Source organism: Protomyctophum bolini, assembly GCF_963924005.1.
Source record: "Protomyctophum bolini genome assembly, chromosome: 8".
Lineage (NCBI taxonomy): Eukaryota > Metazoa > Chordata > Actinopteri > Myctophiformes > Myctophidae > Protomyctophum > Protomyctophum bolini.
In genome coordinates, this window is record NC_137869.1 from 44,618,073 (window position 1) to 44,635,839 (window position 17,767).

The 17,767-nt window shown below is 42.2% G+C and overlaps 1 protein-coding gene across 1 annotated transcript; it reads right to left on the reverse strand.

The window, feature by feature from the left end:
• Positions 1 to 3,102: 3,102 nt before the first annotated feature.
• Positions 3,103 to 13,980, reverse strand: LOC308319635 (uncharacterized protein). Its single transcript, XM_080769739.1, has 11 exons — positions 13,844 to 13,980; positions 12,579 to 12,730; positions 11,301 to 11,426; positions 9,538 to 9,562; positions 9,247 to 9,273; positions 8,287 to 8,414; positions 6,949 to 7,074; positions 6,224 to 6,248; positions 6,003 to 6,029; positions 4,668 to 4,803; positions 3,103 to 3,316 (listed from the first exon to the last, which is right to left on the reverse strand). Exons 1-11 carry the CDS (start codon positions 13,905 to 13,907, stop codon positions 3,256 to 3,258), a joined length of 897 nt encoding a protein of 298 aa, XP_080625865.1. The 5' UTR covers positions 13,908 to 13,980; the 3' UTR covers positions 3,103 to 3,255.
• Between the last annotated feature and the right edge of the window lie 3,787 nt (positions 13,981 to 17,767).

Sequence of the window (17,767 nt, forward strand, 5' to 3'; positions counted from 1 at the left end):
ACATATATCAGCCACACACCCCAATCATGTGTGAAGCAGCAGGTGCCTCCACTATTAAAATCAGTTTGGTTTGTTGTCAGACTGACATAGTGTTGTGTTATGGCAGCGGTCCCCAAACGTCTTTTTGGCCGTGCACCCCCTGTTACCTCCTGACCTATAGCTGACGCACGCCCCGGCCTGCACGCTCAGTCTCCTTATATTTGCCCCGGAAATGATGCTTTTTTTAAAATATGATTATGGCAAATAATCACAGAATGTCACTGTACTGAGAGACAGGCAGCTGCTGTATACTCCCGCAGTGTTTTACGGGTTTTGCAGTTTGTGCTAAATAACACCATGAAGGCTCATTCAAAGTCTGGACTTTCGGTGGTGGGGTGACCACCGCTCCGGTGGTGAGGTGACCACCGCTCCGGTGGTGAGGTGACCACCGGAGCTGTAATAGCGTTATTGAGCGGTGGTGAGTAAAAACAGAGAGGAGGGCTGGGGGCGGTGGTTTTCTCTACACCGCGGCTCGTGACGTCATGTTGTAGTTCGGTGGTCACCTCACCACCGATATATACAGACTATGAATAACGCTTAAAACCGCCATTACCCTTTTCATGTCACACACCCCCTAGACAGAGGGTGTTTGCACACCACAAGGGGTGCACGTAGCCACGCACCACATGGGAAACCCATGCGTTGTGGTATAGGATACTTAAATAAACAAATACAGGTTGTCCTGCCAACACACAGTTAAATTACAGTAATAATTATAACACAGATAGTCTCAGGTAATATAGGTATACAACTTATAGGCTCAGTATAGTCTAACAAATGTTTCTACCAAACAGAAAACACCCAGGAGATGGTCAGCAGCACTTCTTTAATGTGACGTATTTTGATTCAACACACACAATTCAACACACAATACTTATTAGGTCTACAGTAAAGACAATTATTTCATTTGAGAAAAGCAGTTTCATCACATCATCGGTGATTAAGGACACTTAGTCTTGTTAGTCTTCATAATTTAGGATGTAATGTAAAACAAGTACAATCTTGACACAACAAATAGCAATAAACAGCTCGTCTCCTCACAGATATAACAGCAACCTGCAGGGAATCAATATTTACCAGTTGACATAAAATATGTATACATTACATACAATATGAATGACAGTATTGAACAGGAATGTGAGAGGCAATATGTTATATCCTAGCCTAGTTATACTTCAACACCTAGTGCATGTGCAATAATTCATATTCATTTACCCATATCCATAATCATGCACTTCATAGAGTCCATAGTGTATAGCTATCTCCCCTCATGCTTTAATATATTTTCTTTATAATAATAATAACAATAATAATCTACAGTATTCTGATTCTGAGATATGAATGCTATATTTAATATTAAACTAGTTACATCTGTACACACTGTATATATTATATTAGGTATTTTATAATACATATATCTAGACAATACAATGTCATATTTAGGGGATTTAATACACTAGCCCTTACCCGTTGTGAGATATTTGCCCCCCTCTTGTGGCCGTGGGGGGGTACTGCGCCCGGAGCGTTTTTAATTCAGTAATAAATCTTGCATCCTTTGGTATTCTTCTCCTGATAAACTACACGGTTTGCACACATCTCACCATGCACAACGGCGACAGGTAGCCTGTCCACACATGGACCGCTACTTTGCATTCATATTCATGTCATATTGACAGTACAATACCCATTTTTGCATTTTTTAATCCACTAATAAATTCATTATAAATCATGAATGTGTCAAATTGGAAAAAGGGCTCCATTAAGACCTCCATATAATTATGGTCCATGCCTGTGTGAAAAGTGGGAGTGATTGGGGCAGCCAATGTTGAGATAAAGCGCTGTCAGGGACATTCAGACAGACAGACAGACAGACATTCGCTGAATTTTAGTATGATGATAATAGTATTATGTAAGTATTTCAACTTCCACAGTCGAAACACTTAACACATTATAAATGATGGGGGGGGGGGGGGGGGGGGTGCTATCCCAGATTACTAGACGCTAATGGAAGTAACTCTGAAACAGCTGTCATGTCTTGTGGAATTTGTATTATTTGAACTTATCCAGTTTTTAGTGAGACATGACATCTCTAACCCATTCTATATGAGATCGAGGTGACATAGGAACACTCTACCCAGTTAATAAGGCTCATTCATAGTCTGGACTTTATGGTGGTGAGGTGACCAACCGCTCCGGTGGTGAGCTGACCACCGGAGCTGAAATAACGCTGAGCGGTTGGTGGTGAGTAAAAACAGAGAGAAGGGCTTGAGCGGTGGCGGTGGTTTGCGCTTCACCGCGGCTCAGTGACGTCACGTTGTAGTCCGGTGGTCACCTCACCACCGATAAATCCAGACTATGGATAACGCTTTACTCTACCCAGTAAACAACGACCACGCCAAATAACAGTGTAATTGTGGTCTGTACTGTAGTGAGGTCCTTACACGTGAGAGAGACAATGTCCTAAAGATATAGAGAGGTATAGGCTGTTTAGTTCAGTCTAGAGCTTGGGCTGGTTGAGGGTCCTATATCTGAGGGTTGGTATAGACCCCGGCGTATATGAACCAGTTGTGAGATAATCCAATCAGGATAGAGAACCAAAAACGAAACCTAAGGTTTTTTGACCCCCAGGGGTTAACTGGGGACAGGGAGGAACTCCTTATATGGTCAGCACACTCTATAGTAGAGAGGATTATCACAACAAAACAAAAAAAGAAGTGATATTTGAATTAAGTGAAATCACTGAATATACCTTTAAAACTATACTCACTTCTACTAAACCTGTGTGAACTGGAAGGTAACAGGTGTTGAGAGTTGGTCTGTTCTACTGTATATGTTACAGTACATAAATACACATATTTGAGTACAATAATCATGAATGAATAGTAGTATAGTATAATATATATATATATATATATATATATATATATATATATATATATATAAGTATGAAACATGTAGATTCATAGCACCTAATCATGTATTGTCTCATTGATTATAGTCTGTGCATCTATAAAGCTGTTTCAAATGTGATGTTCTGTTTGTTCTCTCAAAGAGTGTGTACATTTAAGCTGTGACATCCCATACAGTACATGGGATAGCTGCAAACCAGCAAGACAGACAGAAATGGCTGCTATGTTTCCCACCATCGCGTGTGTGTGTGTGTGTGCGTGAGAGAGAGAGAGTGCATGTCTCCCCTCATCTCTCCATCGACGACCTTCAGACCTGGGTTGTTGACACTCCGTTCATAGGACTGACCTCAGAGACACCATCCATAGGCCTGGACAGACGATAGAGTGACAAGGAGGGGGGGGGGGGTTCATTAGTCTCGCGTTGCCAGACTGTTGCCTCTCTCGCACTTTCCAAATGCTTCCGTCATACACTCTGGACTAGCAACGGAAGTTCTATCATGAGTAAAAATACAAAGACGACGTGGAGCCTCCTCCCCACTTCCGTTTCGTCTTTACAGTCCCACAAAGTGTATCCTATAATACAATTTACAATTTACAATTTAGGCATTTAGCAGACGCTCTTAATCCAGAGCGACTTACATTAAGCAAGAACAAAAAGCATGGGGAATACATCACATAAAAACATTTATCATGAAACATGTGTAAGCTAAGAAAGTAACAGTGGAATATCTATAATGAAATAAGCTATACATCTATACTACTATGATATACATTATGTACTATGACGTGCTATGACTACATACAATGCACTTATGCTGTTTACATAACATGCTATAAGTCTGTATCAAATGCTATCTAAGTCTACAGAATTGCTATCTAAGGGGGTGGGGTAAGTGCTATGGGCCATGATGGAGTCTGAAAAGGTGGGTTTTCAGACTACGGCGGAAGATTGGGAGAGATGCTGCAGTTCTGACTGCAATGGGAAGTGCATTCCACATAATATAAATAGAAATCATCTAAGCACATATAGCCGTGCTGCTTAGCAGAAATGGAAAATGCAAAACAATAATCCCTAAAGATATTTTAAAATGTGTATTTTTTTGTGAACGGAAATGACAAACAGATTGCTCGGGATTTTGGGATGTGTGTATATAGTTCCAGACTCTATATCGCATTCAGGGATTGTGGAATATAGCAGGGGTATAAGCAACCTTTGGCACCGGTGCCAACATTGGCACAAAGAAGGGTGAATTGGTTTTAAATAAACTCATTAAATAAATGAAGGCCCTCACATTTGTATCAACATCCTACACATAATTCTGCATTCATTAAAACTCTGAACTCTGACTGGGGAGGGAGTCTGGGAGATAAGTGGATTATTGCTTCTCCCATTCTAATTATATCATAATCATTACCTATATATAACCATGTGAAAGTCAATATTTTACGAGAAGGCAAAAGGTTATATCCGTGCAGGGTACTCAAAATATGTTGAATGTTTGATGTCGTGTCATTAAAATGCATGTTCGCAATGACACGGCACACCGACTATCTAGAGAATCATTTCATTTCAAAAAGGTTGCAGACCCCTGGAATAGAGCATAGAAGTGTAGAACTACCATTTGCCAAAGAAAAGGGGGAAAAAAAAGGTTGAGGTAAATGACACGGAGGTAAGTCGACATGAATTCCAACATGACACTTTCTGTAGCCTATATATACCTGTCCTTGGTCTCAGCTGGATTTGCACGTCTGCACAATCTGCGTCCAAACTCCAGGACGCCACAGATGATGCTGATGACGCCGAGGGCGATGATCAACCCCGCCCACCAGGGAAACGGTCGCCCTGAGAGATAGACTGACAGATGAAGAGATGAAGAGATTGAGAGATGAAGATCAGAGCTTCAGGCCTCCTTACAGCTCCATGATCAACTGTTGTTTACAATAATAGCTTTTTATAGATCAGTGATTTATACAACTCAATGATATGATACACAAGTATATGTACAGTTACTGAAACGGACGCCTACACACGCGCGCGCACGCACGCACGCGCGCATGCGGAACGTCCCGCATGCGCACGCATGCATCAACGCGTGCCTCAACGCGTTGATTATCCTTCTCAAATATCGCATCAACGCATGCAATATCTTTTTGTCATGGGTCATGTGATGCGGTCATGTGTGTGCAGACTGCAGAGTGGGTGTGCATAGTATGTGTTGCACACGTGGCGCGTGCCGATTGTTGTTGTTTTTTGTGTGTCATGGGTCATGTGATGCGGTCATGTGTGTGCAGAGTTATTTTGATCACGCGTCTGAACTTCCTCGCCAACCGGTATCACCCAAGTATAGGGACTTGCGGGCGTTATACGTTAGGTCAAAAACTGGTTTACCTCTGCCACTGGCAACACCTGTGCCTGATTAGGGCCAGGGTTCAATACCCTCCCCTCCCTGTAACCATGGCAAACATAGATTGGCAAATTGACAAGGAATCATGGAAAACAATATGGCGGCTCAAATGGCTATAGGTGGAGCCCCGGGCTAAACTGTGAGTGACTCTAACACACTGGATCAAGACGTTTTGAGGTCATAACAGACTTGGGGTTTCATTCCTGGAAAGACATACTGCACTGTACCTATACTGTGTACAATAACGTTCCTTCCTTTGATCAATTCCAATGATGAAATGCTGTATTACAATACATAGAGATGATTGTGTGGATGCTTTCAGAGACACACATTTATCTATTTATATTTGTCTTTTGTATACACACACCGATGTTATGACTATATGTCTTTGTTGTCGAATGTTATTATCATTTATATGTGTGATTTCTTTTTGTTCACTATATTAGAATAACACACGTTTTATCAGTGAGATACCATACCTGTGCCGCAATTATTTATGCGGGATCACGAAGGCAATTTAGAAGTATCAGGAATTTATCAAATAAATCAAATCGCGCGCGCCCGCACACGCACGCACACACACACACACACACACACACACACACACACACACACACACACACACACACACAGGCTTGCGAGGACTCACCTTTATTGGGTCTCGCTGGACAATTAGCTGCGCAATAAGAAGATACATTGTTATTGTTTATCGTTGAAAACAGACAATATTTTACACTTGAATATCTGGTTCTGAGAATTACTGGAAAGAACAGAACCAATGGTGTGAATTAACCACAACTAGTCGGACGGAAAGCTTCATGAAAGAACACTTTCTATAGGAATGTCATAATGTTCACAATGAGCTCTCACCTCTGCACTCTGTCTTGTATACGATCTGGAATAGAGCGAGAGAGAGAGGTTTCATAATTAGTATACGTTAAGTACATGCTGCAATACTGTGTGTGTATGTGTGTGTGTGTGTGTGTGTGTGTGTGTGTGTGTGTGTGTGTGCATGCCTGCCTGTTTAACTCAAATAGTGTCATCATTACCTTGCTATGTTTGACAACACAATGTATATTTTGTCATGCCAATAAAATGATGCAATATGGATGCTGCCTACATACGTACAGTGTGTGATAGAAGATAAGGTTTTGTTTATCACTAGCTGCTACACTGTCTCCCTGCTACACTCAGCTCTCCTACTGTCTGTCTCTCCTGTATACACTGTCTACCTCTCAGCTGTCCTACTGTCTGTCTCTCCTGTACACTGTCTCCCTCTCAGCTCTCCTACTGTCTGTCTCTCATCATACACTGTCTCCCTCTCAGCTGTCCTACTGTCTGTCTCTCCTGTACACTGTCTCCCTATATCAGCTCTCATACTGCCTGTCTGTCTCTCCTACATTGTCTCAATTGAACACATGTTCCTCACTGTGGATTCGGTGCTGGAAAAACATCGTAACCTATAGCAGAGAGCCAATTAAATCATGTAGTTGCAATTTGTTGTTTTTTTCTTGGTACACTTATACAGAACCAAAAAGGAAGACAAGGTGAAACGTGATGTAAAATAATGGGTCCTGTGAGAAAGGTGTCCTTACCCCTTCCAAAAAACACTCCACTCTATAGGTCACATGACCCAGACAGACATTCAGGGTAATGCTCTGCTTGGTCAGGTGTGACACTCGTGATTGGTTCCGATCAGATCCAGCAGCTATGACAATCTTCTATAGACAGACAGACAGACAGACAGACAGACAGACAGACAGACATTAGTGTATACTGTATATAAATGCAAACGTACTTCAAAAACATAATGTGGGGGTGTGTGTGTGTGTGTGTGTGTGTGTGTGTGTGTGTGTGTGTGTGTGTGTGTGTGTGTGTGTGTGTGTGTGCGTGTGCAAATGTGAGACTGATCTTTACTTTACAGATCAAATCTTAGACAACAGTTATGATGAATCAGTGCAGGTTGTTTGTTAATTACTGTAATTAACAAGCAATTTTTTAGAGATGTATAATGCTATAAAGAGCTGTGGTCTGTCACTGCAGAGTCTGTGACCCAGACCACAGCACCACCATAGACTGTAAAGAATATGGACAAAGCGTTCCGCGGGTCTAACATGAACGTAAAATGAAGCCTGTCAGTCCTTGAATTGTAAGTCGCCATCTTTCTAGATCCGTTTTGGGCCCAGCTGGCCCATTAGGCTGGCCCAGACAACGAGGCGGGACTTCCCCCCCACCCTTCTTCTCCGTTGGTTTTTATTTTGACTCGAGTGGGCGGGGAATCCCGATCGTAGACTGTAACGGTAGCCACGCCCCTCAGAACATACGCGACTTTATGGTCATTTTTTTTTATAAATGGGACCATAATTTTCCAAAAAGAATATTATGACATTAGAAATGAGACTTTAAACTAGTGACTGGAAGCGGAAAGTATTCATGACCATGTTTATTAAGGTAATACAGTCAGGTGAAGTTGGGCCCAAATACATGGACTTCTATGGGGTTTTTTGGGCCCAATGACAGCGCCACAACAGGCCATTATATGAACTTTCAGGAAATCCCGATTTCCTTATCTGTCTGACTGCCCCCCTGGTCACCACCCACTTCTCATAAACTGTTAAACTGCAAAAAAAAAGGGGGAAAGACACACACACACACACACACACACACACACACATACACCCCTCTCCTATGCATGTGTGCGTGTGTGCGTGCACGAAAGCGTGCATTTGACGAAAACAATGTGTCCTTCTGTGCACGATAACACCTTCGAGTCTGTGTCAACTCCATAAATGAAGAAGGAACAAACCAAAGAAACTAAACAACTGGCCCATGATGAAACCAAATTGAAATGTGTATTCGGATCATATACCAGTGTTGGCCATACTTTTACAAATGGCGCAGCCATGCAGTGAACAGGTCAGAGTGTCACTCACGTTGCCGTCTTCCCAGGTCGCCTCACAGCTATGGTAGGGAGGAGGAGGCTGGGACAGCTGGTAGGAGGCCCAACCGTCAGGGTGGACAGAGGGCACACACGACACACTGCTCACTGGACCTGCTGTTACTGTGCAGACATATTGACATTATATAAGTATCGGCCCGCAGGGTCGCATAGGTCAACAACGCCGCTGCCATATTGGCAGCAGGGGCCACAGCCTGCTTGCAAGAAACAAACTAATTAACTAACTCTCATGCCGCTAACTGAGTAAAACTAAACTAAACTATAACTCTGCTGCAAGAAATATGCCTAAGCTGTTTATAGACCGACAGTGCATATACCTGAGACTATACAACTTGTTTTGTGCTTTATAACCATCACTGTATTGGTATGAAAATGTTTCATTTGACCAAGCGTCCCATACTCGTAACATGACTACATGTCAAATATGTGTAACAAAGCACATCTTGTAACAACATGCTATCTAAAAAATGTTTTACAATGTTTCGCTAACATTTGAGATGAATAAAACACAAACGTATCGAAAAGGGTTACAAGAGGGGGACGGACGGACGGACTGGCGACTGTTGAAAAAAGGTGAGAAGAAGTGATACAAGGATAGAGAGATACAGTACAAGGAGAGAGAGTCTGTAGAGGCGAGTCTTATTATAGGCAAGCGTCAGTCTCTCCAGCACACTTGCACTTGTAGGCTACAGAGGTTTGCAGAGTTGTTTGCGTGAGAGGCTGTCGGTCAAAAAGGTGGAAGTGACTTTAGCCTCATAAACCACCCCCCTCCCAGAAATGGCCTGATGCGATGTGATTCCAAGGGGGGGTAGTGGTTAAAAACCAGGCTATAGAAGTGACGTACAACCTCTAGAAAAACAAGGAAGGAAAGAAGGGTTGTTGCTTCATGTCGGCATGGGCATGGAAAATACCTTACAATAACTCTGTGACTCACCTTTGTTCTTTCTCGCTGCACAGTTAGCTGTACAAAGAGTATGAAGAAAGACGTTGCTGAAGTTATTGTTGAGTGACAACAAAAACAATGGCAATATTTAATAGTGGAATGAACTGGTTCGTGCAGATAGAATGACACGTGGAAGTGCAATGAGTCGATTTGAAAGGGATAAATTAGGTGGGTCACACAGTAAGCAAGTCATGCTACTCATAGACCGAATGAAATAAAGTAAGATTTATGAAGGTAATTGAAATAATTTCAAGTAATATAATGATCATATTGAACTCTTACCTCTGCACTCTGTCTTATACGACACCTGGAAGAGAGATATTGTCATTACTAAATATAATTACTTTTCCTACGTTTTGCCAATAACAAACTGCAATAGGAAATGTATGCAGACAGATTTGACAGCTGAACATGTCCAGACATGTTATTATGGACAAAATAAAACACCACAGAATAATATAGTTAATGTGTCTATGTAACTAAAGTCGTACTGTACAACTCAATCAGTGATAAGCTCACATCTACTGTACATCAATAACTGAAACTGCTATTAATTAACTGGCTATAACTAATGTTTCTCACTGACCCAGTGTTCGGTGTTTGAGTGTGATGTACAGGTCGTAACATCTGAACTAGTGATGCACCGAATATTCTTTCGCAGAAAATATTCGGCATAAAATGGCAAAAAATACATTTTTCGGCCTATTCGGTTTCGGCCCAAATAGGCAGAGAATATACCACCGAATAGTGTATGCAATTAATGCATTCAAAAGAGCTGAATAAATGTTTTATGGACCCATAATAGTGATTATTATTTAAGTTAAGTTTTGCCGTAAACCATTTATTTTGCCATAAAATCAGGTACCTTTAGATACGGCCATGACAGCAATGGTAGGAAAAACAAATATGAATCATGTTCGGATATTCGGTATTCGGTTTTCGGACAACTGTTTCCTATATTCGGTATTCGGTTTCGGCCAAGAGTTTCCCTTTCTGTGCATCCCTAATCTGAACGTATAGAAAGCAATGTGGCAGAGAGCCAAATTCCATAACGTCTCTGTCGTGACAAACATGTTTTTCTTTATCACAACTTAAAGCCCTATACTGGCCTACTTCATCGTCATATAAGAGTGTCACACACAAAAGTAGTGAAAATAGCAGATCTACGAGCTTGTAGATCTATTTTCAACTCTACAATAGTATTGTTATCTAATCTATCTTGTCGAGACATAATTGCTGTCCTCTTCTTTCATCCTCTTACATCTAAGTACAGACATAGTATCGGAAACGACCATATCGGCCATAAAGATGCCATATCGGATATGGGTCTCAAAATAATCTGGATTATTTTCACAGATATTTGGATACTATCGGAATCGGTCAGAGTCGGTATTGACAGATTATGACCCTGCAAATAATCAGAGATAATTTCGGTCATAATTTAATAATCGTGCACCCCTTACTGTTTTTTAGTCCTGTTTGTCACTAGTTGATTCACCCTTCACACTTTTGATTATTTCATCGGAGGACAGACAGACAGAGAGGAGAGGAGACGCGCGAATGTTGCTCTTCATTGCTCTAAATGCCTAAACAGAGAGGAGAGGAGACAGAGAGGAGAGGAGACACCCCTGTGTCAATCATCTAATGTGATCCTGGGCTCTACACACCCTCCACCAACCTAGTCCCCCATATATGGGGGACAAGGGGAGAGCAGCGGACTTGAACTCATGCTTCCTTCATGCCTGAGTGTCCAAGTTGCTCCTTTACACCTGACAGGGGGGAGTTTCCCTGGTTGGACGTAGCGCATGGAAGGAACACGTTATTCCAACCAGTTCCTTTCCCCTCCATCAGGCGCCCCGGCTGGCCAGGGGGAGGCAGTTTAGTGACCATGCAGGATTATGTCATCACTTCAGACAGGGAGTGACAGAGTGATGCCTATATGGGTGACTGATGCATTGTGGGATGAAGAAGAAAGGACAAAATGGAGCCTGTTCTGAAGGCTATATAGAATGTGATGACGTTTTGAGAAACTATTTTTTTCTTACCCCTGAAGAGAGGCACTCCACTCCATGAATGACATGCTCCACACAGACATTCAGGGTGATGCTCTGATTGGTGAGATGTGTGACTCGCCGTGGGTCGCGCTCAAGGTCATTGGCGATGACAATCCTCTGTCAGACAGACAGACAGACAGACAGACAGACAGACAGACAGACAGACAGACAGACAGACAGACAGACAGACATATTTACATTTTGTCAACGTTATGTTATCATTGCAATGTTTATAGCAAAAGGCCGATGCACACCTCAAAAAGGCTGGTGACGGGTGTGTAGGGCAATTTTGGCTGCCATATTTTCTATATTATCTATTTACTGTGCATTATATTATCTATGTACTACGTTTCTATATTATCTATTTACTATGTACACTGTCGTTATAATGACCAGGCTTCAAGAGTTCAAGTTGACTTATATGACGCCCATTTCCGTTACGTCAACATTATAGGGCGTAGACTCACAGCCTCACAGAACAATCATGGCGTTTCCGCCTGTCAGACACTTTAGTGTTTGAGACGGAGCAGTCGCTTGTTAGCGTGCGGAGCGTGTCACAATGAAAGGTTCGTTTTGTTTATTTTGGTGTCATGTCATTCAGTTATTTGTCAACATTTGAGTTCCTCATTGCAAAACATTACAAGGTTTATTGATCGTTTTTGTTTATTATGTTTCTTTGCAGTCTATAGTCCTGATTATTATGATGCAGTTGTCTGTTCCCTTCCTCATGCCCTTTGAGCTATGGGCAGCCAGTGAGGTAAATAGCGTTTGTTTTGAGCATTTGTTTGTTATGCTATATGATTTATTTCGTTGTGTGTTTAATTTGGTACTCATGCTAATCATGATTTATTCATTGTGTTTTCGTCAGTTTGACGTAGGCTTTTGGGCCATCCATATCGGCATAAAATAAAGCCTCCAGTATCCAGAAACACTGTCTCGTTCATCGTTCATTTCATGGTCAAAGGGTGTGACAGCAATAGAGCATATCATGAAAAGGGTGCCTTTGAAAGACAAAGAAGAGGGCGCGCGAATGTTGCTCTTCATTGCTCTAAATGCCTAAATTGTAAATTGTAATCGCATTAGGTCAACGTTTCGGTCGCTTAGACCTTTCAAAGACACCCTTTTCACTGTTAACACTTTTGAAAAGTCACAGCCACACACATAGCCACTGCTACACTACACATATAAAGCCAAAGCCACAGACACCTTCAACTAGACAAGAGTGACAGAGCAGTGAGCTCTAGACAGATCAGGGCGTCCACCACTCACGTTGCCATCTTCCCAGGTGGTGCCACAGCGATGGGAGGGAGGAGGAGGAGGAGGAGGCCGGGACAGCCGGTAGGAGGCCGAACCGTCAGCGTGGACAGAGGTCACACACGAGACACCGGTTCCGACCGGAGCCGCTGCGACCTGCAGGTCAGCTGCATATGTACAACAACACATGATAAGAGGACGGACTGACCTTTATGGAACCTCTGAGGGAAACGCATGGTTGTCATATACCACCAGCAGCACTGGTAGGTATCACGTATAAATATAAATGCAGTCAGAATGTATACACGATATGAACCATTAATCTATCCCCTGGCCTGTACAGTCAATCCACAGCGGATACATGAGCATTATGTACAATCCCATTTATAATTGGATAAACAGTTACACTGTTTAGCATGAGTGGGGCTGGTATAGCACGAGCACGCACACACTGTGAAAGAGGTCTGTGTGTGTGTGTGTGTGTGTGTGTGTGTGTGTGTGTGTGTGTGTGTGTGTGTGTGTGTGTGTGTGTGTGTCTGCGTAGCCTACTGTAGTGTGCATGTGCACAGAGCACTCAGCACACGCAATGTTATTTTCATCATCATCCACGTTAGTGAAGTTACAACACACACACACACACACACACACACACACACACACACACACGCACGCACACACACACACACACACACACACACACACACACACACACACACACACACTGTGAGGTGATACACACGCACTGACGCACACACACACACGTGGCCAATCTCAAATATCCACACAATGAATTAAGACACTTGTTGTTTACAGACGGTCTATTCACTTCGCGGTACATCTGCAGCTGGACCGCGCAGCCTGTCACGGCCGCATGCTTCCAACTTCCAAGGCATATTGCTTTTTCAAAAAAATATTATAGGCCTATTGGAATGCAATGTCATTCCTTGTCATATTTGAAATCCAATCCCTTATGTTAAATCAAGCTTTTAATACTTTTTTTCTCCCTGAAATAATTAAGTGCACGCTGCGGCATGGAAACCCCCCGCCCGAACCATCATACCCATATAGCTCCGATATCGACTTATAATTAGAACATAAGAAGGCTAAATGCACAATAAAACAATTGGTAGGCTACAGGCTATACCTACAAAGACGATTTAATCATTAACTTAAAATGTCGCGTTCATATATAGCTTATAGTGTTTTTCTTCATCAACCGTAAATAGGCTATGATGATCTCTGAATCAAAAGGATATAAAGAATGAAGAAACGTCACTTACTGAATATGAATATGCATAGGCCTATGATGAATATCCATTTGTAATCGAGGAGCCCCGTTGCCATTGTTGTAGACCTATATATATCTTAAGTATAACAAGTTGTTGCAAAAGAACAACGGAAACAGCAGCATGTGTCTGTGTGTATGAGCAGGCTATAGTGAGAGCAGAGCCGGGAGCCAGTGCAATGCCAAGTTAAGACGTCCCACATTCCAGTGGTTCACTCAGACTGTGGGTTGGAGCTCAATGATGTTGGGGGCGGGGGAGGGGGGTATTAAATGAATACAAAAACTGTTAAACTGTGAGAGGAGTAGAGTAACAGACTATAGTCACACCGAATGTCTTCTGGGTTTCCGAGGCTACACCGAATGCCTCTCCTGCCTATTATGTATACATACCAAGTGCTCAGGGTGGGGGCCGGTCCCTATATAGTTAGGCTACTTGCGCAAGCAGAGTGTGCAAGTAATGTTATCAGTCAGGTGCTTATAGCAGCATAGTCAGGTCCCTTAAGCAGCATATGATATGACGTCATATATGCTGCCAAGGTAAATACGGAAGCAGACCGTGCAGGTATACGGGCTATGTTTTCCGTCATGCTACGAGGCGTATGTCCCAGATATGTATAACAATGCCAGGGTATAATTGGTTTAAGATGGTGATGGTGTAATGATGATATGTTTCAGTGTCGGGTGAAATAAAGGGACATACCCAAGTTATCCCTCCAATGTCCATTTACAAATAAACCTTGTAATAGAGAACCTTTATAAGCCTTATAGGTCAAGTCTGTTTGGTACTGCATGGTCTGGTACACCTGCCTGCCACACTGTCGTATAGTGAACTGGTAACGGTCTGGCACACCTGCCTGTTTGGTACCGGTCTGGTACAGCTGCCTGCTTGGTACCGGTCTGGTACACCTGCCTGTTTGGTACCGGTCTGGTACAGCTGCCTGCTTGGTACCGGTCTGGTACACCTGCCTGTTTGGTACCGGTCTGGTACACCTGCCTGCTTGGTACCGGTCTTGTACACCTGTCTGCATGGTACCGGTCTGGTACAGTTGCCTGCTTGGTACCGGTCTTGTACACCTGTCTGCATGGTACCGGTCTGGTACAGTTGCCTGCTTGGTACCGGTCTTGTACACCTGTCTGCATGGTACCGGTCTGGTACACCTGCCTGTTTGGTACCGGTCTTGTACACCTGTCTGCATGGTACCGGTCTGGTACACCTGCCTGTTTGGTACCGGTCTTGTACACCTGTCTGCATGGTACCGGTCTGGTACAGCTGCCTGCTTGGTACCGGTCTTGTACACCTGTCTGCATGGTACCGGTCTGGTACAGTTGCCTGCTTGGTACCGGTCTTGTACACCTGTCTGCATGGTACCGGTCTGGTACACCTGCCTGTTTGGTACCGGTCTTGTACACCTGTCTGCATGGTATACCGGTCTGGTACAGCTGCCTGTTTGGTACACCTGCCTGCCACACTGTCGTATAGTGAACTGTGGGTGTGCCTGACCAGCTAGAGGTCTGTGTGTGGAGTGGGTCTTTGAGCCCCGTCTGTCCACAGTGAGTCTTATGTCCCTGTCTGTCCACACACAGTGAGTCTTATGTCACTCATTTTTTAACTTGTTTTAAAAGTGGATTTAGATTTGAGACTTTAGTAGTAATTTAGTTTTCTTTTTACTAGCAGATTGGAAGCCAGTGAAACGACATTCTCTTATGCATTCTATCTATCTATCTATCTATCTATCTATCTATCTATCTATCTATCTATCTATCTATCTATCTATCTATCTATCATCACTCTGCCAAGCTGTCTGTCTGTGCCTTCCTGTTGTTTATGTGTTGAGTGCTGTGCATGGAAGCAACTCTATTTCCCATAAATACTCAGTGCTGTGCATGGAAGCAACTCTATTTCCCATAAATACTCACAATTGAATGATCCTTTCAGTGACTTCTTGTGCCCTCTGCAGGTTGCAAGAGGAGACAGTTTTGTTCCACAATGAAGTTGTTTTTATTTTGTTTCTGTTTTGCATTCAAATCAGTTTCTTTTTTTTTATGATCAGTACTTTATTTGGACTTTTTACAAAATCAGTTTTCTTTTTTTATGATCAGTACTTTTAAATAAACAGAAAAAAACAAACACAAGCAACAACAACAACAGACTACGTATGCATGGACATTATGTATGAACACAAAAACATATTAAATGTAAAACAAGGATAGACAAGATAAACAAATAAAAATAAAAACAAATCAAAGAAAAAGTTTAAATTAGTTTACACGACCAAACACGCAGCATCATCAACCGTATCATATGTGTATAGTCTAAAACAGTAAACAATCAAAAGGGCACTGCCTGACCATAGGTCACAATCAAGGACCTGCAACATGACTGAGGAACGCGTTCCACTTACAATCATATTTCATTCCAATCATGGCCTCGTATAAGCCCTTTGGGCTTCTTGCCTCCTCCTAGCACTTTTTTATGTACAGTATCTTCACTTTTGTAATGTTTTTATACTGTGCTAAATAAATAAATCAAATCTAAATCAAATACATTTTCCTCTACTCCAGTGGTTTTAAACCAGTGGTCCTTATGAGGGAGTTCCCAGGTGGGCCCCTGATAAAATCAGACCCATACTGTGGGTCTGTACTACTGTACTGTACTGTAAACTGTACTGTACTGTACTGTACTGTACTGTACTGTACTGTACTGTACTGTCCCTTTCAGCCATAGTAGCTGAGATTGCCCACATGGAAGTTGAATGCAACCCTGGTGTTAGAATACACCATTCATTGGTGAAGATTACATTGTGTTAAGTGCACACTTTTGCCACAAGGGGTCTCCCACGCACAACATATGGCATTAGTGACTCAAGGCCTCATCACTGCAGCCAGGCTGATATTGAGAAACTGGAAGTCGAACTCGTGACCGTGTTCCGTGTACACATATTTATTATGAGGAACTATATGTGTGGGTGCACTGCTATGTCCATTATATGTCCTGCTCTGAAGGGTGACCATATGCCATGCCATGTTATGTGTTGTCTTGTTTGTTTTGTTTCAAAAACTTGATTCAGGATGCTGTCATTTCCCTACTTGTAGGCTATAGTAGCCTATATATATTTTCTTTTCATCGATTCTGCATCATATGAGTTTGGATATCCAGAAAGAATAATGTCAACGGAAAGTTCGGTATTCGGTTTAGTATGGGACACCTTTTATATGGGACTGCCTGTTTTGTTTGTTTTTATTTTGTATCCTTTTATTTTACTCATTTAAATGATTGTGAAAAGTTAATAAAAAAAAAAACTACTAATGCAAAAATGCCCTTTTGTTAAAGGACCACTTCACCACTTTTCAACCTATCTTCATATAACAGGTCCTCACTAATAATCATGAAAGAAATGGCGCAATTTTTTTCTACTCTGTCTGTGTCTCATAGGAGGGCTGTGGGCAGTTCAGAAACCGTCTTCCAGTGACATCATCGATGGGGAATACAAGCTAATAAAAACTGCAGGCTTTCTAGTCCTGAAAAGTTGCAATGCGAAAATGGAAGCCATCGTTCTCACGATAATGAAAATCTAAACATTTTTGTAAAAAAATCTTGTTTAAAAAATAATCTGCCTAATGATGATGTCACTGGAAGACGGTTTCTAAACTGCCCACAGCCCTCCTATGAGACACAGACTGAGTAGAAAACAATCGTGCCATTTTATCATGATTATTAGTGAGGACCTATTATATGAAGATAGGTTGAAAAGTGGTGAAGTGGTCCTTTAAGGATGCCAACTTCTGGGATAGCCTATGAAAATGTGTCATATGCCTGGACCACTCTAGTATGGAAATTAGATGCAACCATCGTCTAGAGTTGAAATGCCAATAATCAATTACGTACAGGATGGAATGTGGTATAAAGTCAATTAATACA